This window comes from Paroedura picta, chromosome 2 (genome assembly GCF_049243985.1).
Source record: "Paroedura picta isolate Pp20150507F chromosome 2, Ppicta_v3.0, whole genome shotgun sequence".
Lineage (NCBI taxonomy): Eukaryota > Metazoa > Chordata > Lepidosauria > Squamata > Gekkonidae > Paroedura > Paroedura picta.
Window position 1 is genome coordinate 80,270,861 of NC_135370.1, and position 23,615 is coordinate 80,294,475.

A 23,615-nucleotide genomic window follows, 5' to 3' on the forward strand; every position below is an offset into this window, starting at 1 on the left:
AGGAAACGGGGAGCACAGGAAGAGTAACCTGGTCTACACAATGAAAACGTGAGATCTCCTAACATGAGGACAAAAACAATGCTTTGGGCAGGTTTCCTTTTGTGCCTTGAACGGTTGCTGAATGGGCGCCAAACAGGCGCTGCCTTCACTAGCCCGGCACTAGAGAAACACTACCTGTTGAGTCTCTGCTTCCTGCAGGCACCGAACCTTAGTGGGCGGGAGGGAAACCTCAGCATGAGCCCTGGACGATGCCTTGGCGCGCTCTGCGGTTCCTGAGTGATCCTCTTGCAAAGAATCTCCAGCGTGGCCGATTTGCCCAGCGCTGGCATTGGGCCCCGCGGTGCATGCGAGCCCGGCCGGACGGGGCGCGTGGCTGCGGGCGGCGGGTTCCGTCCAGCAGAGGGCAGGGGCCCTGGAGGCGGGAGCGAGAGGAGGAGCGCAGTGCCGAAGGGGAGGGCGCGCGGGGAGAGGCTGGGGAGCCGGAGCGCGCCGCGGGAGCTCCAGGCTGGTGGCCAGCGGCGTGGCGGTGGAGGCCGATGCGCAACGCCCGCCGGGGCAGCCAGGGAGCGAGCCACCCCCGGGGGAGACGGCGCCTGAGGAGCGGGGAGCCAGAGGCAGGCGCGCCGTCCGGGGAGGGGCCCGGGAGAGAAGCCGCGCCGAAGTGCGCGTCGGGGGCCGCCCGGGTGGGCAGGATGAGCCCCTGCCGGCTCGCCCACTAGCCCGGCCGCGGCGTGCATGGCCCAGCCATGGAGGTGGTGGACGAGACCGAGGCTCTGCAGCGCTTCTTCGAAGGTAGGGCAGTGCGGGGCCGGCGCACGCTGCGCGCGGGCGGGAGAGAGGGAGGAGCGGGGCCCTTCGCCGCTATTCGGCGGAGGAGAAAGTGTCCCGCAAGGTCGCGCGCGGCGAGCGGAGGACCGGGCGGGCGGGGGCGGAGAGAAGCGCCTTCGACGGCTTGGTGACCTGCGGCGCGGTGTTAGGGACGGCTGGCAGCGGAGCTCTCCGCCAGGCTGACTTTGAACCACACTGGTGAACGCGGCACACTTGTTGCCGGAGGTGCAGGATGGGCCCGAGGGGCCTGGGCTGCGTTATCGGTCCCGAATGGTTAAAGTTAAGTTTCTTTCCCCCGCCGCAAGAAAGTTCAATCCATCCCGCGCCTTCTCCGTCGAGGACCCAGCCCTTCCTAAGGCCCTCAGCCGGCTGCTGCAGGGGACTTCTACTAGCATATGGAAGCGGTCTCGTGAGCATGCCTAGGTTGCAGGGTGGCGCTGCCTTAGACACTCTTTGGAAATGGGTGGAACCATGTTGAGGATTGAGTCCACCTTTTATGCCAATAAAGGCACTCTGACTCTACCCTCCCAAAACGTGCTCGGTGAACCAAAAATGCTGGAAAAGAAAGTTTTGGTGTGTGGAAAGTGGAACACAATGTGCGCAGCGAGTGTGGGGTGTGTCCCAAGGAGTTGCGTGCACGGGCGTTCATCCTCCTCTTTCGGACAAAGAGGCCTTCCTTTCACACATCCAACGTCTAGCTCTTTTGTCTTCATTCTTTATGATCACTGGCCTCCTCCCCATGTATTTTGATTATCTCATCACATCATAACACCTTTGTTATAGATTTTAATTGTTGAAGGCTTCTTTGGGAGCCGATCTTGATCGAAAAGCGATGCATATGTAAATCAGTATTCGGCAGTTCAATGCAGAGCTCCACCGTGTTCTTCATAGCACGTATCCCATGACCGCAGCAGAAGAATCTCGTCACTAACCTTACAGTCACCCCTTTGCTCAGGTATTTCCTGGAATGCCAAGCCAGGCGTTGCAAACTACACAGCACCATTTCTTTTGGTCCATGAGGAGCCCTGATTGATGTTTTAAACCCTATTTCCCTCTTAACCAAAAACCAGTCACAGTCCCTTTCTGACCTGCCACTGAGGCTGGCCTTCTTTGCAGCTCCCTGTGTACCATTCCTCTGAAAATGGTCAACATGGTATGATCACAATATCGATATATCCTAATTTTGTATCCTGATCTATCCTAATATTGTAATTAGGATAGATTACTTCTAATTAAAAGCTGTAGACCTGGAATTTTGTGGGAAAGCCCACACAGAATACACTGAAAACCATTCAAGGAATTTTGAAATGGGCAGAATACATCTGAGGGTTTGCAGCTGTGTTTGTTATTTGTTTTCCTTTTTTGTTGTCTTTCCTTTTCTTCTTTTACATATTTATTTTGAGTGACTTTTAAAAAACTAGCTTCCTTGTGTTATTTGTTTTGTTTTCTTTCTAGTTTTCATTTCCCCCCTTTCCTATTGCTTCCCTTTTATGTGAAACTGGTCTCTCTTTGTGGTATCCCCTTTCCTGTTAATGTGTTGTTTAACTGTTTATATAAATGTACTTGATACTTGATTCATGGACATATACTTCATGTATCTAATGAAGTGAGTTCTGATTCACAAAAGTGGGTACTGGAATAAATCTTGTTAGTCATTTTGGTATAGTCTTGTTTTACCTCTTTGGCAGCAACCTTTTATTTCTGATTCCAAGGCAACAAAAGGAAAAGTTGTTTGACTTATTTTTCTCATCCTGTGACACCCTCACCAGGAATATCCTGCTCAATTAATTTTAAAGATTCACCTTAGATACTTCTGTTGTTGTTGACAGATTGAATGGCAGTATAATCTTCCATTGACTCATGGGTCAGTTGAGTAGATTGATCAAGCCTGGGGTTTGACATCTCCTTACACTCTTCCATGAAACCTCCTTTCTTTAGGGTTATGTATCCTTGTGTTTTCAAGACATTGCCAGCCTTCTGATACAGTGCTGATGTAGCAAAGTATGTACGTGAAAATGCCAGTGAGCCTAATGTTAAAAAGCTTGGTAAAAGCAAACACTAATCACAACACAAATCCTATTATGTTCAGGTCACAGTCTAGAAATGTACATTTCTGGACATTGTGAAGACAGGGGGGGGGGATCAAAATATATCCAGTATTTTCCTATCAAACCTAGATTTATTATACTGATCTAACAATATAAGAAGCATAAATTAAACATAACATTATAAAAAGCTAATATAATATGGCATGTTTATGGAATTTAAAAAATATGTGTATTAGTTTTCTGTCAGAAAAATTGTAGATAAACCCAATACTTGAGAGATGCCCAAACAATTCACATTTAAACAATAAACATATCCCTAAAAATGTGATGTATATATCTATAATAGACATAGGAATTATAGGAATTATCATTATCTAATAGTGTAGACTGATATATACAGTTTGAATAAAACCTTGCATTTAAAACATTTTTCTCATTCCAAGTGAGAAAATAGTTTACAGGAGTTTGTTTTCATTATTACTCCAAATTTCCCTATTTTTTTCATTGGAAAACTTGAAAAAGTTCTCAGGAAAAAAAACCTGAATAAAACTATTTCTTTTCTGATTTTTTTCAGTGCCCCCTCCTAGCACTTTTTACTAGGCGACCCAGCTACATATATAGTAACCTGGTATAGTATAGTGGGTAAGAATGTAAATTGAGACGTTCGTAGATGAAACTTCCCTTTGGACACCACTTCACAGAATGATCTTAGCCAAAACAATATTCTCTCAGCTCCAGTTTATCATCTGCAGTATGGACTGCAGGAACTGCTCATTTTAAGTGTGATGGGAAGTGCTTTGAACATTTCAGGTGTGGTCTGTAGTCAAGTCTGAGTGTATCATGAAGAATTGGTCTACAGGGGAAAAAACCCTCAAAATGCATCTCATACTCTTACCTTTATGGATACGTCTTATATAGCAGTTATCTTGGGCACGTCCCTTATGTTGGACTAAGGTGAACTAGTGACCCTCTGTAGATTAGAAGGTCACAAAGAAGACAGAAAAAGGAGCTCAGTGAGTAGAAGATGACTTTGTTCCAATAATTTGAACTGAGCCTAGTCTGTATCCTCTTCTAACTTCCCTTTGTTTTGGGTCTGTGAAGCATCCTCTTTGTCCAAAATAAATTATCATATGCAGGGTGAAAAGTTCTCTCATGGATCTGTTGTTTTTATGTCTCTTTAACTGCTTTTTGTTTGGTTAAGCTATGTAGTTGGTTCTCATTTCCCTCAGCTCTCAGAGACACTTACCATTATCAGATCTTCCTAATTTGTCTTCTACCCCGGTGTTTTTAAAAGGGAATTCTGGCCCTAATAGTTGTGTAACTCGGAGAAATTAGGCAGATATTGCTTTCCTTAAATTAAAGGAAAAAACTGTTGCATATAAGAAACTTTCTGCTGAAATGCAAGGGTACAGGAACACATAAACCTGTCTCAGCCTTCTGTCACTATGAATGTTGCTTGCAGTGCCTTGATTCTACCTCGGCAGAAGTTTCAGAGTCTGCCACAATCCTTTGAATGATATCTTGTCCACCTAAAAATATTGTATCTTGTTCGGTTGTGTTGCTAATAGAGATTGGGGCAAGTAGGACAAAATATTTGATTCTCAAGAATAGCTTTGAGAATAGCATTGCTTTGCATTGTGCCTGTTGCTGAGGATGAGGAAACAAAACATCTTAGCAGAAAAGAACCTACTCCAGGTAACTGCTAATTTAGGGAGGCTACTTGCTTTCTTTCTCATGTGCCTGTGTCTCACTTGCTGCAGTCTCTCTTTGTGAGATGGTCAAATGTCTGATTTTCCAGACAGACTCTGAGGGAAGAATCCTTCATGTCTTTGATGGTAGTTTTTCAGTGGAGATTCTTGTGGCAGTTTAGTGTGTCCCTAAAGTCTGATTGAATTTACACGGTAGAGTCCATCTAAATGAATGTGTATTCTTTGAACACTGGAGCAGTTTTCATGAGTGATATTGACAGTTAGTTCTGTTTATTTGTTTACAATATTTATATCCTGCCTTTATGCCCAGTCAGAGCCACCAAATTGCTTTTGTGTGTCTTGTCTCTATATTGTGATTGTGCAGCATCAGTGGCTTAGAATGTACACTGGGTTTAAAATTGCCTCTCTTTTGCATTCTGTTTCATAACATCCACAAGTGATAAAGTCCAAATGAAAAATTGTTCTTAATATGATTTGTGAAAACGCTCTGAGTTGAATACACTCAGGGTAGCATACCTGAGTCCTTCCCTTTTTGTCCCCACAACACACCTATAAGATCTGCTAGGCTTTGAGGGAGTGACTTGACTGACCCAAGATGACCTATTGTGTTTGAGAGGGGATTTGAACCTAGGTCAGTACTCTTACAGTACTGTTACCTGCTACAGAGCCTAGGTCAGTACTCTTACAGTACTGTTACCTGCTACAGAGCAAAGAATTAATATTATCAAAAATATTCTTTGCAGTAGGTAGGTTTCACATGTTATTTCACTTAATGTTGATTAGCAGTGCAGAATTGTTCTTATGGAAAAATCAATCCCATAATCTAACTCTTTAGACTTATTCAGATATGTGGCTACCTCCTCCTTCCCCCACTTCATTTCCCTCTTTCCCCCTTGTTCTCCTCAGTGTGGGGAGAGAATAATGCTCTGACTCGAAAACCTGTGATTTATTGGAGAATTTCCCACTTTTCCTTGGTAAACCTATTACACCAATTTACATGGGGGATCACTATAGATCTCTTAATTTTGAGGAACAGTGAGTGAGTTCAAATGTCCATTAGAATTCCTGTTTCCTCACAAACATAAACATGGTACCTTCCCCTCCTTACCACACTTAATGAACAGACCACTAGTAGAATTAGGATTGCCAGGCACCCCCCTCCCCCCCCCGGCTACAGGTGGGGGATTTGGGGTAGAGTTGGCAGATCCAAGTTAGGAAACTGTTGGAGGTCTGGGATTGGGGGCCAGGGAACAATACCATACAGTGGGGGTACAATACCATACAGTCTACCCTTTCAAAGCATCCATTTTCTCCAGGGGAACTGATCTTTGTAGTCTAGAGATAAGCTTTAATTCTTGGGGATCCTCATGACCTACCTGGTGGCTGGCATCTCTAACTAGAAGTCTCGAGGTAAGATGTCTCCTTTTCTTTGACGCTGTACTGGGAGTGGAGTAGTCAACACAGTATTATGCAAAATACTATTTATTATTGTCTATTTTGATCTCCTGCTGCTCAAATATAGGTTTCTATCTCTATACTGTATATAGTACTATAAAGCTTATCAACAGAAATAATGTTGAGTCCTATTTGGAAGAAAAAAAATTCTGTCAGGGCAGCATTGTCCAAAGCTGGCTTGGCAAGTTAAACAGGAGACGTGCTGAGGGACTAGTGGGTGAATGCATAAACCTAAAGATCCCTTTCTAGTGACTCTCCGGAGAGAATTTGGGAGCATTCAAAAAAGGATTTTAGTTTTCAATAGTTTGTAGATTTTGGACACTCTCAATATATATTCCTTGAGTTTATAGCTGCCTGTAGCATTGAGTATTTTGCTATTTTCATTGAGTAAAGTTATGTATTTTGGACATTGCAACTTCTGGTAGCAGAGTTTCACAGATAAACCAAATGCTGTGTGAGGGAGACCATACTATTTTGATTATTGTAAAATTGCTTCATCTTAAATAATTTTAATTTTAGAAAATGTCCTTGAAACATCTTGGTTACTAGAATTATTTTCCTCATGATATAATGTGATGATAAAATTTTAGTTGTACATTCAGTTTAGCAAACTGACTTTTTACCATACACATTCATTCTATGCTATTTAGAAATGAATATTTATATGCTGTATTACAGACATAATTCAGTGTCATAGTTAAATGTATTGGATCTGGGTGACCTGAGTTCAGATCCCTGTTCCTTGTAGCCTTGGGGTGTCGTGTTTTCACTCTAACTCATAGGTTGTTGGGGGAATAAAGCTGAGAAGCAAGAATCATGTAAAGTGCCCTTGTTCCATGGAGGAAGGGCAGAATAAATTTAAAACATTGTTGCAAATTTTGAAAGTCCCCAAGATACGCTTAGGTATGTATTTCTTATCCCAGCTGCTAGAAAAGCTAGTAATATTTTAAAGCAGGGGTAGTCAACCTGTGAGCCTCCAGATGTTCATGGACTACAATTCCCATGAGCCCCTGCCAGCAAATGCTCGCAGGGGCTCATGGGAATTGTAGTCCATGGATATCTGGAGGACCACAGGTTGACTACCCCTGTTTGAAAGCATCACATGGGAACCAAAGATAATGAGGCAGGATGGCTGATCATAGAATTTGGAATGGACATTTTCCCCCTTCCAAACACCAATAATTTTAGTTATACCTATCAAACAGAGCAACTTCTAGTGTCCTAAGCACTGGAAGAGACCAGGGACTGGTCAATCTCATTGCAAATAGAATCATGCCAGAATATGTTTACTTTAACTAACAAGAAAAAGATGAAAAATTGAAAATAATTTCTAATGTAAATTAGAGATTGAGAAAAATAAGGTTCTCTCACCCAGAAATAAACCATGAGTTTGTTGAAGTTGGTGGTAAATACAGTTCTACTATTTGGCAGATTTGTTATAGTTAAAGTATAAATACCTTATTTTTCTCTTACAAAATTACAAAGATAAATAGAGTGAAATCTGCTAACTGTAGCCTGTGCTTCCTAAGCACAAATATATTTGCTTTCTGAGAATTATGAAAAAATAGTTTGGATTAAATAAATAAGTTTTATTCTCTGATCTTTATTACAGTCTTTATTCAGTCACAGTTTACCAACTCCTAACAGACATGAACATTGTGTTATTAAAAACGACCTCTGATAGTGGATTATCATCATATAAATAGCATGGCACATAAATTGTGGACAAAATTAGTCACATTCTAACAATAAATATATCCCAGAAAATGCATCATATATGTCTACAGTATATACAAGAATTGATTCTATCCAAAGCTACCTATTATCTTACATAAAAATCTTCATATTACAGAGTTCTTAGAAAAAGCTTTTGAAAACAGTAGCTCAAAAAGCATTTCACTTGCTTCCAAAGAGAAAACATTTTATAGACTTTAAAATGAAAAAAAAATCACCAAGCATTCCAAGTTTTCCATGAAAAAACCCCCATGGGTGAAGTAGAAGTTTACACATTTTTCTGGGGGGGTTTTGGGAGTGGGGTGGGGTCTGGCCTTTTACTAACAATAACATATAGAGTCACAGTGAGTCATGGTGTGAATAGGCAGTGGTGCAAATGGATCTCTGTGGAATGTTTCCCTATATTTTCCTTTTCTCAGAAGGTTTAGAAATGAGTTGATCACTATGAGATGATTCTGCGCTTGAAGACCTGTATTTTCTACAGAAATGTGTTCTTCATAGTGGAAGGGGAGGACAAAATACGGTGCTGGCCACAGTGCTCAGGATGATAGTTCTAGATTAGTTAAATGTTTTGCCGTAGTTTTTGAGCCACTAAGTTTTTATGAGAAAAAAGCAGAACAAAAGGAATGCCTGGAGGGATGATATGTGGCCTGTTTAAGGCTTTACAAGAAAGGTATAGGAGTTCCTTTTAGAATGTCTGTGGTGTTCAGGGAGCGTTTACACAGAGTGTTTGTATTTTATATCAAAGTGAAGGTGAGGAGCATTGAGGGAGGGGGAAGCAGCCTGACCCTTGGCTGGCATTCCCTGGAAACCCTACCATGCTCTCTGCCTAACACTCACGTAAGGGAAACAGTTACAACAGAGCTTAGCTATTTGGGATCCCGCTACCCTCTCTCTGGGCTAATTTATGAGATAAGAGGTTGTTAAAGAATGTATATGGGGAAAGATGTGCAGAGCGGCTTAAAAGGAAGAACAAATGGTGCATGCGGGGGGGGGGAGTTGGATGGGCTACTTGGCAACTTGCTAGGGACTTTAATAGGGCAGAGAAGGGGGTAGAGGAGGAAAACAACAACAACAAAAAAACTATAGAGATGGGAACTGCAGGGAGAAGTTGAATTAAGAAAAATCCAGGTTTGTAAAACTCGAGGCTTTCAGTTAGATTGTTTCAGCCAGGTCTGAAATCAGCCGATGAATAAAAATGCCTTGGTTTCACAGGCCGCAATGGAGCGAGTACCATCTGCGGCATGCCATTTGTGTTCTAGACCAGTTGAGAATCTGGTTCCCTCGAATCCTTTTGCTGAGTGTAAAGAGCTTGTACTCATGTGTTCAATTTTTTTTTTTTTTTTTTTGCTCAGGTGGTTTCCTGTAACTTTGCTCTTGACATTGTTAGTTTCTGTTCATTGGGGCCTGGGCGTCTCTGAGATGGGCGTATGTATCAACAACATTATGTTATCAGGGTGTGAAGGAGAGTGTTTGTATTAGGACATGCTGAAGGCAAAGTACGTGTGTATTTGTGGAGTCTTCTGGGTATTTTAAGGATACTAATCGTATGTCCTTACTTGAGAGATTTCACTCTTTAGTAATCCTGGCACCCTTTTCCTCGCATTTAGAGTTAATTTCCCCAGCAGCCTAAAGCACTAGGGCTGCGAGACTAAACCCACTTACACACTTGGAAGTCCATCTGAAGCCAGAAAACTTTGGAACGAGGGTAGGCAGCCCCGGCACACGTGACAGACAACAGCACACCAGACTGTTTTGCTCAACACATTGAGCCGGTTCTCTGCCTGAGGAACCGAGGCAAAGGCTTGAGAGGTTGGCAGTGCCGCTGGGGCCTGGCTTGCCCCACAGTGTGTCTGGCCAAGTACAGCCTTTGCATTTCTCCCTTTTTGCTTTTGTACCAACATCTTTAGAGGGTGGGCACTGCACTTTTTTTGGGGGGGGGGCTGAATGGACAATTAGGTTATCATTCAGACCCTTTGACTCCCTGCCCTGTTTGGGAAGTTAACAGTGATTAGCCCAAGTTCCCATAACGGCAGGATAGAAACCTCCTGGATACGTTTCTTTCATCTTGTCATATCTAGTGAAGGCAGAAAGATAGGCACAAATCCAAAATCTGAGAATGGGCCCCCAGTATAAAACTTCCACATTTAAATGTGGGTTTTCTGACAAGTTCTCATTCTTCTCTCTCTCTGGTTTTCCATTGGCCTTGGAATATGTTTCAGCTTTTTATTGAATTTGCTAGAATTTGCAATACTGGGGGGCTTTCCACACCGGGATCTTTGTAGCAAATTGGTTGCTGAATGAAAAATCGCCATCTAAAATAGTGGAATTCGTCGTTATGCATACCTGCCTTTGTAGTGGAATCCAGTTGCGTTTTGTAGCGTTTCCCACAGGATTCCGGTCTCGGCAAAAATCGCTAGCCAGGAAGCGCTATTGCCAAGCTCGTCCCGCCCCTGGCCGTCAAGCAGCCAATGGGCGGCCGTTAGCATGCTCCCAAACATCCCCTTTCCCTTTAAGAAAGTTTTTTTTTTAAACACACCCATTGCAACGAATCTGTGTTGATTCGTTGCAACGGAGAGACCCATCCAGCTGCCTGGTGTGTTTGAGCTGTCGTTTCATCGTTGCCACGCTCCCTCTGAGTGAAAAAAAAAATCCCCCCCCTCTCACGGGCCCGATTTTCGGCCGAAAAAAGTGTAAAAAATAAAGGGAAAATACATCAGCAAACGAGCTTCTCTGTGTTTGTGCTTAGTGACTCTGGGGAGGGACTGAAGCCGGGGAAGCCTCTAAACAGAAAGAGGCTCGCTGGTGCGTTTATCCCCGCTCGCTCGGAGAAAAAAAAAATGGCGATCGCATCGCCGGAAGATCAGAGGAGAGAGCCAGGGGGAGGGACTTTGTAGAAACCGCAACAATGTTAACGCACAGGTCTTTTTCGCTAGTGTTGCAGATTGGTTGCAGGAGTGTATCGCTTTCCGGAGGGTGAATCCACTTTTGGGGATTTCCCTGAAAGCGCTACAACGAAGCGCTTTTTGCAGATCGGTTTCAGGTGTGTGGCAGATTGTCAACGACGTTGTGCATAACGGCAAATCAATAGCGTTTTCAATTGGCAACCATTGTGTGATTTTGAAGGCGTGCGAAAAGCCCCTGGAAGTTCTCACTTCCCTCTTGATCAAAATGTCAGTGTCTATTCATGAGGATGAGGTCCTGGTGTCAGGATGGCTGGAAAAGTTGATATGGATGACGTTATAGTGAAAAAAGTTGACCAAGAAGAAGAGTTGGTTTTTATACCCTGCTTTTCTCTCCCCCGAAGGAGTCTCAAAGTGGCTTTTAATTACCTTTCTTTCCTCTCCCCACAACAGACACCCTGTGAGGAAGGTGGGGCTTAGAGAGCTCTCGCAGAATGGCTGTGAGAGAACTGTGATTAGCCCAAGGTCACCCATTTGGATCCATGTGGAGGAGTGGGGAATCAAACCCAGCTCTCCAGATTAGAGGCCACTGCTCTTAACCACTACACCATGCTGGCTCTAGTCCCATAGTGGTCTAATGAGTAGCAGTACTGTGTCTGCTGTGTATCACTTCCAAGTTTCAGGCAGCATAGAAGATACTATTGGAGGGATGGGTGGGATGGTAATATGGTTAGCCCAAGAACCTAGAGGGTGCTTTAGTACTTTTATTCAATTGAGACAGCTTATCCCAGTCTGACATATCCAAAGTATTACCCAAACTCTACTTTAGGAAGTACTATACTACTATGCTACTATTGATGGCAGGAACAGTTGGTGCTGTGATTGTGCAGTGAAAAAGACTTTGCTCAGGAAAACATTTCATGCAATAGACTCTCCTTTGGGAGTTTCCATATTTACCTGCTGAGAGGCTGAGGCATCCTCTAGGATGGCCTCTTTGTTTTTTAGGGCTGAACAGTGCTGTATCAGGAAGTTAAGAGGCTTTTTAGCGAAGTTCTTTGCTAAGTGGAGGAAGTCGGTGCCAGAAGGGTTCCTGGGAAGCTGGTACAGTACAAGCACATGACTGGCCTCTCTCAGTAATCCCCTTGCAGACCCAAATCCCAGCGTGTGCCTAATCAGAGTGAGATGCTGCAGAGAGGTGGCAGTCTCCTTCCTGGGTGGCTGCCTCCTCAGCCCCACCTCTCAAGAAGGAAACTGAGACCCAGCAGCAGGTCGGTCTCAGCGGGAGACAAATAAGAGAAGAAAGGCCACCTAATGTGATGCTGCAGCAGGATCTCAAGGCGGCAGCTGGAGCAACACCTTGAACCTCGACACTTCCAGAATGCGTTGGATTCGGTCAGGTACATGTGTTTGCAAGCTCATCTTCCTGCAATTGACTTCTGGTGCTGTCCTCTGGTTATATTTTTCCCTGGGTACTTTCCTTCTGTTTCTAAGCCCCTTACCTGACTTGAGGAAAACTAGAGAGAATACATGCCTCAGCAAGCCTAGCTGAAGAAGCCCTTACTGAGCACAAGGAGAAATTAGGTCCATCCTTTTGTGTAGTGTCTGACTAAGCTCACTGGGGAGTAAGGAGACCACAGCTTCCACAGGGCTAACAAGAAAAATTTGTCCAAGCTGACACCACGAGTTTATTGACTTGTTCAGGACTCCCTGCTTCCCCATACAGATTGTTGGATTGTAACATGCCAACTAGGATGTTATTGTATGAAGAGAGAGGAAAAGGAAGCAGGCCTTGCTAGGAGTACTAATCAGAGTGAAAGTTAAGATGGGGTAGCAAATGTAGTGCTCCGTTAAGATCTACATATGCGCATGACCTAGAGTCAGGACAAGAATCCAGTAGCTTTAAGATCATAAAGTGGTATCCAATGCACCTCTCTAGGAGAAACTTTGCCAATGAAACTGGACATTTTAGTGCCTTACTGGGGGGAAGGGGGCATGTGAGAAAGAGAGAGAAAGAGAACTTAGTTTTAGAGGGATCATCCTGAGCAACTGGAGTGACAGCTGGAACTGCTGTGGCTTTGAATATTGTTCATTTTCAGCGTTCATTAACTTTGTTTCTCTGAAGAACTAAGATTTCCTTTTGCTGCTTCAGTGTGACTCACAGTGGAGAAATCCTGGAGGCAGTTCACCTGATGCTTATTTTTGTAAGGCAAGCATCTCTAACCTTCTTCAACCTATGGACTCTTCTGAAGCATTGAGAACAGGTTGTGGGCAGTATAGTAAATTGGATCTGGACCCTCAGATGAGCTGCGGCCTTTAGAATTGCTGTTTTTTTGCTGCTTTTTGAAAAGCACTGTGCATGTGTAGAGAGCAGTGAGTGCCATTCATCCTGCATGTACACACACTTGGTATAGTGGTTAAGAGCAATGGCTTCTAATCTGGTGAGCCAGATGATTCCCCACGCCTCCTCCACCTGTAACCAGCTTGGTGACCTTAGGATCATCAAAGTCATGATAGTGCTGTTCTTCCAGAGTAGTCCTGCCAAAGCTCTCTCAGCCACACCTACCTCACAGGGTGTCTGTTTTGGGGAGAGGAAGGGAAGGTGGTTGTAAGCTGCTCTGAGACTCCTTCAGGGAGAGAAAAGCAGGGCATAAAAACAAACTCTTCTTCTGAAACCACCAGCAAGATGATGAGGAAAGATCACTCTGTAACAGCCAGAATCCTTGTTTGGAGAGATGCTTGTTTGCAGAGATGCCCCTGCCTTCCCTGCCAATATTATCCCTTGTATGTCACCCTGTGAGGTAGGTGAGGTTGAGAGAGCCCTGATATTACTGCTTGGTCAGAACACCTTTATCAATGCTGAGGTGAGCCCAAGGTCACCCAGCTGGTTGCATGTGGAGGAGTGGGGAATCAAACCCGGCTCGCCAGATTAGAAGTCCACACTCCTAACCACTACACCAAGCTGGCTCTTTTCCTGCTTCTTACTGCTTCTATTCTCATTTATTGTATTCAGATATTTGCCTTATTATTTTAGTCATCCATAGCCCCCTGCACAATGCAGGAAACCCACAGCTACCTGCCTCCCCACAGTGACCACAGTTCCATGCCCAGATGATGCCCACCCAAGAAAACCAGAATCCCTGGCCAGAACCCTTGAAATGAATGTTTTGTTTTCGCCACCATGGTTTTTATTATAATGACTTCATTTCGAAGTGTATTTTCACATACAGGTGCACCAATGTAAGAAAAAACAACACCCAATATCTTTTGTGGAAATGATGTAAGAGATACTTCTTTGGAACTTGAATTCATTGAGAAAATGCAGTTCAACCTACACACACCTAGTTTCTAAAACGATTCCACAGGGCCCCCTATGCACTCAAATAGACCTCGCAATGCTAATATTCGAAACATTAACTTTAGCACTTTCTCCTACCCCCCCACTGCAGGAAAGAAATGGATGCCCCTAGCCAGTAAAAGAACAGAAATATAGATAATGTTTTTAAAATGTTTATTGATTCTTTTTCTGTAAAATTGTGATTGTTTTAATTCAGATTTATAACTATACTAGAGACCAAGCCCATTGTATTCAGGAATACAACAGGCACTAGATTAGGGGGTTGGAGTGGAAGAACTCTGCAGATGGCCTCTCCCTTCCCCCAGGACCTGGAAAGGCTGCAGGCCGCTGTTAGGGAACTCACCAGAAGGGGCAGCTCTCACACAGCAGGGATCTGCAGCCTCCAAGCCTCAGAGGGAAGTGGAAGGAGGAGGGGGTGGTCAGGGGTGGGGGATGGGAGGTGATTGGCTGGCTGCTGGACAGACAGGCAAGCCGGTTGGAGGCACTCAGGGGCAGGACAGCCGCCCTGAGTGGGTGAAGCACTGAGTGACACTCAGAAATATAACATGTGGAACAAATGTTTTTGCAGATATGTAAACAGCTCTGAGCTTTTTGTAAGAGGAGTATAAAAATGTAATAATAAATTAATAAATTAATTGCACGAGATTGGCAATAGCAGGCAACCTGCTTGAAAGACAGTTTGTTATTAGAATTTTCTCTTTTCTGTGGCATATCAATTGTCCCTTGTAGATTTATGGTAATAAAGTAGGGTGTAAACCTTTTATATTCTTTCACATAACCAATGCTTTCCCCAACACTTGTTGGCAGAACATGTGGAAAGTTGGTTTGACATAGTGGTTGGAGTTCTTGGCTAGAACTGCAAAGACCTGGTTTCAGATCTACATTCTTACTGGAAGGCCTTGGGCCGGTCACAGGTTGTCAGCCTGATTTATGTTGCCAGTGTGTATTGGTCCTGTAGCCAAACACATAACTGTCACATCCTTTGGTACTCTTTCTTTGTATTTTCTTGATAGTGAATGCCACTGAAAATGCGGGCTGCTGAGTTGTGCATTTTGCATCCTGAGAAGACACCTCTGGGCCGGTGTGCTTCGCAGGGTGTTCTGGGTAATTCCTTGCTTTTCTTCAAAGATGATGTTGATTGGCCAAGTCTTTGCCCTTGGACTTTGTGCTCTGTCTGATAAGAACCCCAGTGAGCTAAATGAACCTGAGGAATTATTAACTCAGCATGTGTGCTGCCAGAGAACAGGGGAGAAAAGGAGTGGCTCACCTGAGGCACAAACAAGACCCTAATGCAGCACTAATAGATTATTGCTGATTATTTCATACAAGTGTCATTTCTTCCCCCTCTCTCTCCCCAGTCAAATCTGCCTTCCAGTTCCCAGACACGTCCAGGTAGCCTGTTTTCTTGTCCCTCTGCTAGGAGGACAAAACGTTGGCGGTGATAATAGTGTGGCAAAAGGTGAAGGCCACCAGGGAATAGCAGCAGGTGGAATGGAGGAAGTTGGCCCCATCCTCTTTTCATTGTCTCTGCTATGCTCTTTGGTGTTTCAGGCAAATCTTAGTCACTGAGTCCCTTACGCATCATGTCTTGAAATTCCTGCTTGTTCAAATACTGGTGGCTCTAGTCATTTTCATTAAGTTGAGCCTTTTAATTTCCTGCAACACAGCCTATATTTAATCCTCCATTTCCTTCCTTTCCTCTTCCCCATCCCTTCATTGGCAGGCAGGGCCACTTTGGCATTTGTCTAGAAATGACCCCTGTTTTTGCTAGTGTTGGTCATCTCCCTTTCTGTCAGTCGGAGTGGTTCCTTCTGCTATACATAACGGCTTGCCACAGCTCTAGCCTGTTCTGCCATGGATCACAATGCTTCCATTCCCTTTATAGCTGGCCACTATCTGCCCATGTAGAAGTCAGTCCAGGCCTTCACATTCTAGACATGCACACCCCAAAAGGGTGCTGGTTATGCTCTGGTGAGGGGGATTTTGTGTGTCTACCTCTGCTTGGTTTTTGCAGAACCACCTCTGCCCATTAGACTGAGAGCTGTTAGTAGTTCCCCCACTTTCATCAGTGAAATCTAACATTTCTCAGGCTCACATTTCTGCAATGACTGCATCTGTGCTATGAAAAGGACTTCTTGAGGATGAAACCTTGCACAAGTTTCTGAAAAGCAGAGCTTTTTTTATTGTGCCCTTGGTAGCCTGAGAATGAAAGCTCTGTATTGGCATCTTTCATTTGTATGTCTTTGTATTTCTGTTGTGATGTTGCATTTATTTGTAAATTAAAGGTAAACGACATTGAGCCCTGTTGATCAAGAAGAAGGCAAGATACAAATATATTTCAAATAAATGCATTAAAATGTTCAAAGGCAGCAATGAAAAAGTTATGAAAGACAATAGGTTTAAGGCTAAGTCACACAAAATGGTTAAATGTGGAGTTGTTAAACAAGTGATTTCTGTCTCCTTGTGTTGTGTGTTAGCTGTGAATGTTAGCCTTTCTTTGTAAGTAGTACAGCCTGAATGGTAGAAGCAGAAGTTACAGTGATGCTGATGCAGATTCCCGGATTGTATTTGTGTGTTTCATAAATGCTTGTGAATTAGTTACTGGCTCAGTTAGCTACCATTGAACACTGACCTGCAGGAAACCCTAGCTGTAGATAAGTTATTGGGTTATTAGTAGTCATATGCTAATTGATTCTGCTAAATGGCAAATTGTGGTGTTCCCTTAGTGGGGAAGGCCTTGGCTTACTTGGAGCTGCTCCTGTTTCAAGCTCAGAAGAATGAGGAAGTGCACATCTGCAAGGAAGGATACCCACTCCTAAGTAGAGTGTAACTTGATTCCTCACGTTGGCTGCTTATCTGCTTGAACTTTGTCTGATACATTGCCGTGACTTAAAATGGCAAGAGCTTGAAACTTCAGTGTGGAACTTGGAGTCTGCAAGTCTGCAGCCGTAAAATAACAAACACTAAACGACTGTGTATTTTGCTTCCTTATTCTTCTGAGGTGGCTGTATGTGACAAGTGTTAAACATCTGTATGGGCTGGGTTGCCTCATAATGCAGACTGTACTGCTGAAAAAAAAGTCCTATGAAAAACAAAACCAGATGACTAGCTGTGCTTGTTGTCTCCCTGGGGATTGTATTTGAGAAGATAGTCATAATTGGCATAGCAGGATCATGGTAAATTATGGAAGGATCGTAGTCATTTTAAAATATCCCTCTAATTTAGAGTAATTTTGCAAACTTCTCTGTTAGCCTTTTTGTTGATATGACCTATGATGAATGTCTGACTTCTGCTCCGGGCAATTTGGTAAACCGTGAAAGCTTAAATTGTCCCATGCTGGTTATCTTAAATTTTCATTTGGGTTCCTTCCACAGTTGGATAAAATCTGATATATAAACCACTGTTGTAAAAAAAAAAATAGAGTAATTCTTATACCATTTATTGATGGAACAACATCTGGACCTTTTCATTTAGGATCTAAGGTTCATCAAATCTGGTTGACATAACATTTGTATGATAATGTACATAATAAATTGTTCTTGTAATACTTAGAAATGTTGAATATTTCCATAATTGAAACTTGAAAATCACAGTTCAAAATGCTGTTCTTTGTAGGTGATATTACATTTAGTTCAACCAATTTAGTATGATCGGTGAAATTGACATAGTTTTTTTTTGTACTAATTGCAAGACCAGATAGCCCTTGAAGACAGTTAACATTTGCACTGAATTGCTATGGTGGGTAGAGAAGGGGGAAGCAGCCAGACTGAAACTAGATCTGTTTTCTCTTCCAAAAGCTGATAAATTTCTATTTGCTTCTGACTGGGACTATATATAGACAGCCCTATCAGTTGGATTATAGAAGGAGGAAACATCCATGAATCCCATGTGCGTGTATTGGGGGGAGGGTTCAGATTAAGCTGTGGTTACAAATATGTAAATTGAAAATGTAGCCTGTCTCCTTATTTTACCAGAAGGTTTAAAAATGACTATGGTGAGGTATATTGCATGTATACTATGCTGGTCATCAGAATTAATTTCTTCTCACCATATGGTCATTCAGTGGCCATAATGATGGACATATTAATGTCTTATGGCTAAGTTTTCTTAAGAACTGGGAGAAAAAGGAGTAGAGAAAATCAGCACTTCTTTTATTTATTTATTTTTATTTATGATTGGATTTCGATCCCACCACTTCTCAAAAAGACTCATGGTGGGTTACCATAAAACACCATAAAATCCCTAATTATCATACCCGTAATAGCAGCAGCAAGATTGGTATAAAACAATTCTCTCATTTCCCTCCTGGAGCCATGCCCGGCAGGATGCACAGGTATAAGTGCAGGGACCTGATCCCATGGAGTGGCTTAGCTGATCTTAAGGTCTAGCCTCACCCAAAGACCTGGTGGAAGAGCTCCATCTTGCAGGCTCTGCGGAATTGTGAAAGCTCCATCAGGGCCCTCAGCTCTTCCGGGAGCTCATTCCACCAGGTTGGGACCAGGACTGAAAAGGCCCTGGACTGGGTCGAGGCCAGGTGAACCTCCTTAGGGCCAGTGACCTCTAGCAGATTAGCACCCACAGACCGAAAAGCCCTGCAGGAGGCATAAGAACACAAGTGGTCCCTCAGATAGGTAGGGCCCAAGCCGTGAATGGCCTTAAAGATTTTGCCACTTGTCTCTTATTTATTTATTAAATTTCTAGGCCGCCCCATCCCAAAAGGTTTCGGGGCAGCTTACAACAGAAGGTTAAATTTCTCCCTTGTCCTTTCCTCATTATTGGTTTGATATGGCCTCTACCCCAGTGCTGGTCAGCCTTTTCTGCAGTTATGTGACATATGGAATCCAAAGCACAGAAAGAATCATTGTACAGTAGATAAGCAGCCCCATTATAACTTGGATTGGTCTTGTATTTAGCTAATGAACAAGTGAATACAAAAAAGGCAGGTGGGACTGCAGGCCTGACTTGCTGACATGGACAGGATTTTAGGCCTCCTGCCTTTGCCAAGATGTGATAGACTTTCTTCTCACACTCCCTGTACATTCATACCAAAACATTTCCCCAGTTTTACCATCAGTTGGAATGGTTGCCTTTCTATACATTACTTTAGAGTAGAGCTAAATACCTGTGGAGTGTTGAAGATGCTTATAAATTTACATCAAAATTTTACCTAAATCCATCTTGCAATTTTTAAAAGGTTTAGCCTTTTGCTCACTTGTCATCCCTCTCTATTTTCAGCTCCACCTTCCATTCTTCATATCTCCCCATTGCTACAATATTTGCTGGCTAGAAAGCCTATTTCAGTGCTACTCCTCCAGTCTTACCTCACAGCTCCTTTCAAGTCTTAACAGAGCTCATAGCACTTTACCATGGCTATTCATGGGATTAAATGATGACTTTTAAGAGGATAATCAAAATAGTTGCAAAAAATTCATTTCAGTGTTCAGTGGTGTTAGAATTAGTGACAATTCCAGTACCATGGACAGCAGTGTTATCATTCAAGAACTCCCCAAATGTAACTACTTGGACAAAGGAAGAATGTGATAATATAGAAAATGTCATTGTACCCTCTTGCATCTCTGCTGGTTTCTTCTGGGTGGCATAACAATTGAGGCCTTATCCTGTGAGCTTTAGATTTTTCAGTCTACAGCTTTAAGCCTATTCACTAAATTATCATTAAGCTGATGAGTGAGTCCCCAGTTCTCATTTTACAGCATGTCTGATAAGTACACAATGTGTAAGTGTGATTAAAGCATTGAAGTAAAATTGTTTCTTCAATAAAGTAAAATTGTTTCTTCAGCCCACTGGGCCTTCAGAAGAACCCTGGACTATTACTTTGTTAAAGTATAATATATTTGCTTCTGTTCTTGCTACCAGATTGAAAAATGTTACATGTAAGTATATCCCTTCAAATCAATTTGTTTTCATTACAGGAAAACATATAACAATGAACTTGAGAAAAATATTGAATCAATTAGAATACGTTTACAAAGATATATGGCCCCTCTGCTTTTTATTTCCAGATGAGGAAAACTGATAGAACAAGCTACCTTATTAGAAATAAGCTACCTTGTTTAAACCTTACACTCCAATTTTGTCAACAATGTATAAAAGAGATTAGGTTAATATATAAAGATTTCAAATGGAAAGTTGGTATCCATGGTTTATTTGAAAAAAAAATTAGAAGTAGAGGGATGGGTGAGGCCAGGCTGTCCTACCCCAACCCACCCCGTATACAGAACTCTCTTAAGCATCCAGAATGTATCTGCACAGTTCATAGAAAAAAAATCAAAGTCATATTTATACATTCATAGAGTGAGCCTTTTTCAGAAATTACAAAACAGTCGATGTTGAGAGGAAACAAAACACCAAGCAAGAATCCAAGGAAGAAGACATATTTAAAAACACCAACAGATACTCTGATTAACCCATTTTAAATACTGCCCTTTCATTCATCACTGGAAACAGGTCTCTCTTATGTTGGTCACCTGAGAATAGTGAAATCTTAGCAGCTGGCAGTAAATTAAAGGATGACTGATTATGTTTTTAACTGATTGTTTTAACCATGTTGTCACCCACTATGAGCTATATATGACAGAGGTTTATAAAAATAAATAATTTGTTTTATTAAAAATAATTTATTTTTTTTACTGAAGTCCACAAGCTGTTTGATGTGCACTATAATTGTGCACTATAATAAATAATCAACATTGTTACATTATTTTATTGTACAGCTTAACTTTTGATTTCCTACCTGTTAAGGTTGGGTTGTGTTCCTTCTTTGGCTTTGGTTTTGCATTGTATGTTTGAGGAGACATGGCCAGATTTGTTTAAAATGACCAAAAATATTCTTGACTTACTTATATGTACTTAGGTGCACACATGTGTACATATGCACACAGAGAATACATGTGTTTTGGGTGGGGTTTTTTTGTAGTAACAAAAGATACATGGAAAAATGGCATTAGGTCCTATCGCATAAGAAGATCTGTTTACTATCGTAAAGTTTCATACTCTAGTAATGCTATGTTTTGCAGAGAAACGTTCTTATCATCATAGATCAGAGTATGACAAATATAATATCAGGAAGTCACAATTTGATTGAAGCTCTGGAAGACAGTGGTGAAATGGAGCTAGTACAACTAATAATTATGGAATGTGATTTTGTGGCAGGCTACAAAGTAAATAGTTTAAATGGTGGAAACCTGAAATTAATGCAGTGAAAATGTTTATTCTCCCCCAAAATAAATGCCTTTTCAGTAATTTGCCAATGCTAATACTGAAAATAAGACATTGGAAAGATATTTAAAAATGATCACTGAATCTCGGTAGAGAAATAAACTCAGAATAAGCTAGACAATCTTGCAAGATAGATGGCATAAAGGTGGCTCAGGACATGCCAAACATTGCCTTTTATTATTATACTGCTTGAAATTATTGAATTTCCAAGTGGCTTGATTTTTATGATGTTTCCCTGGTAGTAATTGATCAACACTATGTAATGGTTCCTTTTAAAGCATGGATCTGGTTGTCAGGAAAGAATCTGTAAATATAGCACAGCAAATTATATTATTGATGTAATGGTTAAGAACTGGAACAAATTTAATTCTGAAATGGAAACTATGCTATTGCCATGGCCCTTTGTAATTAGATTGTACCATTTCAAACTTGATGCAGGAATTGTAGTGAACTAGAAAACTGGGTTGCTTAACCTAGAAGACCCTTGTTTGTAATGAGGGGGTTGTTCTTATGACACTTTATGAAATACTAGGGGCCAAGCCCATTGCACTCAGGAATACAACAGGTGTTAGATTGCGGGGTGGCATGGAAGAACCCTGCGGACAGCCTCCCCTCAGGACCTGGAAAAGCTGCAGGCAGCTGTTAGGGAACTCACCAGCAGGGACAGCTGTCATGTGGCAGGGATCTGCAGCCTCCAAGCCTCGGAGGGAAGTGGAAGGAAGAGGGTCAGGGGTGGGGAACGGAAGATGATTGGCTGGCTGCTGGACAGACAGGCAAGCCGGTTGGAGGAGGAGGCACTCAGAGGCGGGACAGCTGCTCTAAGTGGGTGTTAAGCACTGAGTGGCACTTAAGCCATGAGACATGCTCCAAGCCTTTACCAGAAATATTGTGGAGCGGATTAGTGGTAGTAAAATATCTGTACACTAGTTGGAACCCACTTACGGTGACTTCTTTGGGCTTTAAAGGCAAGAGATCTTCAGAACTGATCTGCAGTTCCTTTCCTTTGTGAAGCAAATCTGTACTTCTTTGATGGTCTCCCATCCAAATACTAAGCATGGCCAACCCTGCTTAGTTTCTGAGATTTGACAAGATAAGACTGGTCTGTGCCATCAAGGACAGGGTAGATTTTTATAGTATACCCACTCAAATTTGGTTACTGTTTCTATGTTCCATGTGAAGTGCTCTGAACCTTAGGGAAGGGCATTATATAAATGTAATAAATGAATGAATGAATCAATACATAAATAAAATGGAAAAATGTCAGCTGATGTAAAACATGAAATCTTCCTTTCTTTCCATGCATAAAGCTGCACTGAGTGTTTATTCAGTTAGGAAAAGTGTGAAATGTGCATCTTTACCCTACTCAACTGCCCCTGGATTTATAAGGCTGCATTTCAGCACTCTCTTGCTGTTGTTATTAATAGTATTTATAACCTGACTGTACATTTCAGAAGTCTACAAGTTTTGAGTTATAGCTCAAATATACATCTAATGAGGTGTTGGGGCGGATTATGTTTACATAAAAGTTATCGAAATTTAACATTTTTCCTCCCATCCAGTCCATGAAATCAAAGCCACTGAAGCTGAGGAGTAGGCCAGAAGGATGAATAGTAAATTGCTGCCATAGTGCCACCAATAGACTGCAGGTCCTACAGAGCCCAGAATAATTTCATGACATAAATTTCCACTAATATATACTGATCACATACCAGTTATTCATTTATGAGCCAACAACATTACAATTGCTGCTTACAAGAATGTTCTTCCTGATGAACATTCACTACACATTTAACAACAAAACAAAACAACACAGGTTTTCCTTAACATCTAGTCTGATGAAAAGATTGCTCACTAATTAGGGCCATTGTAGTAGATCTTGATAAAAGGTACAGAATTCATAGAATCATAGAATCATAGAGTTGAAGGGGCCATACAGGCCATCTAGTCCAACCCCCTGCTCAACACAGGATCAGCCCTAAGCATCCTAAAGCATCCAAGAAAAGTGTGTATCCAACCTTTGCTTGAAGACTGCCAGTGAGGGGGAGCTCACCACCTCCTTAGGCAGCCTATTCCACTGCTGAACTACTCTGACTGTGAAATTTTTTTCCTGATATCTAGCCTATATCGTTGTACTTGAAGTTTAAACCCATTACTACGTGTCCTTTCCTCTGCAGCCAACGGAAACAGCATCCTGCCCTCTTCCAAGTGACAACCTTTCAAATACTTAAAGAGGGCTATCATGTCCCCTCTCAACCTCCTTTTCTCCAGGCTGAACATTCCCAAGTCCCTCAACCTATCTTCATAGGGCTTGGTCCCTTGGCCCCAAATCATCCTCGTCACTCTCCTC

The 23,615-nt window shown here is 42.3% G+C and overlaps 1 protein-coding gene across 5 annotated transcripts in view; it reads left to right on the forward strand.

Moving 5' to 3' along the window:
• Positions 1 to 445: 445 nt before the first annotated feature.
• Positions 446 to 23,615, forward strand: part of MYRF (myelin regulatory factor) — a 127,761-nt gene continuing 104,591 nt past the window's right edge. For 2 of the 5 annotated variants that reach the window (XM_077321172.1, XM_077321176.1), the window contains exon 1: positions 446 to 792. In XM_077321172.1, the coding sequence (XP_077177287.1) occupies positions 747 to 792 (46 nt within the window). In that variant the 5' untranslated portion in view covers positions 446 to 746. Of the gene's footprint in view, positions 793 to 11,928; positions 12,075 to 23,615 lie in introns of those variants that run through there. The other 3 variants (XM_077321175.1, XM_077321173.1, XM_077321177.1) reach the window with 3 other exon arrangements.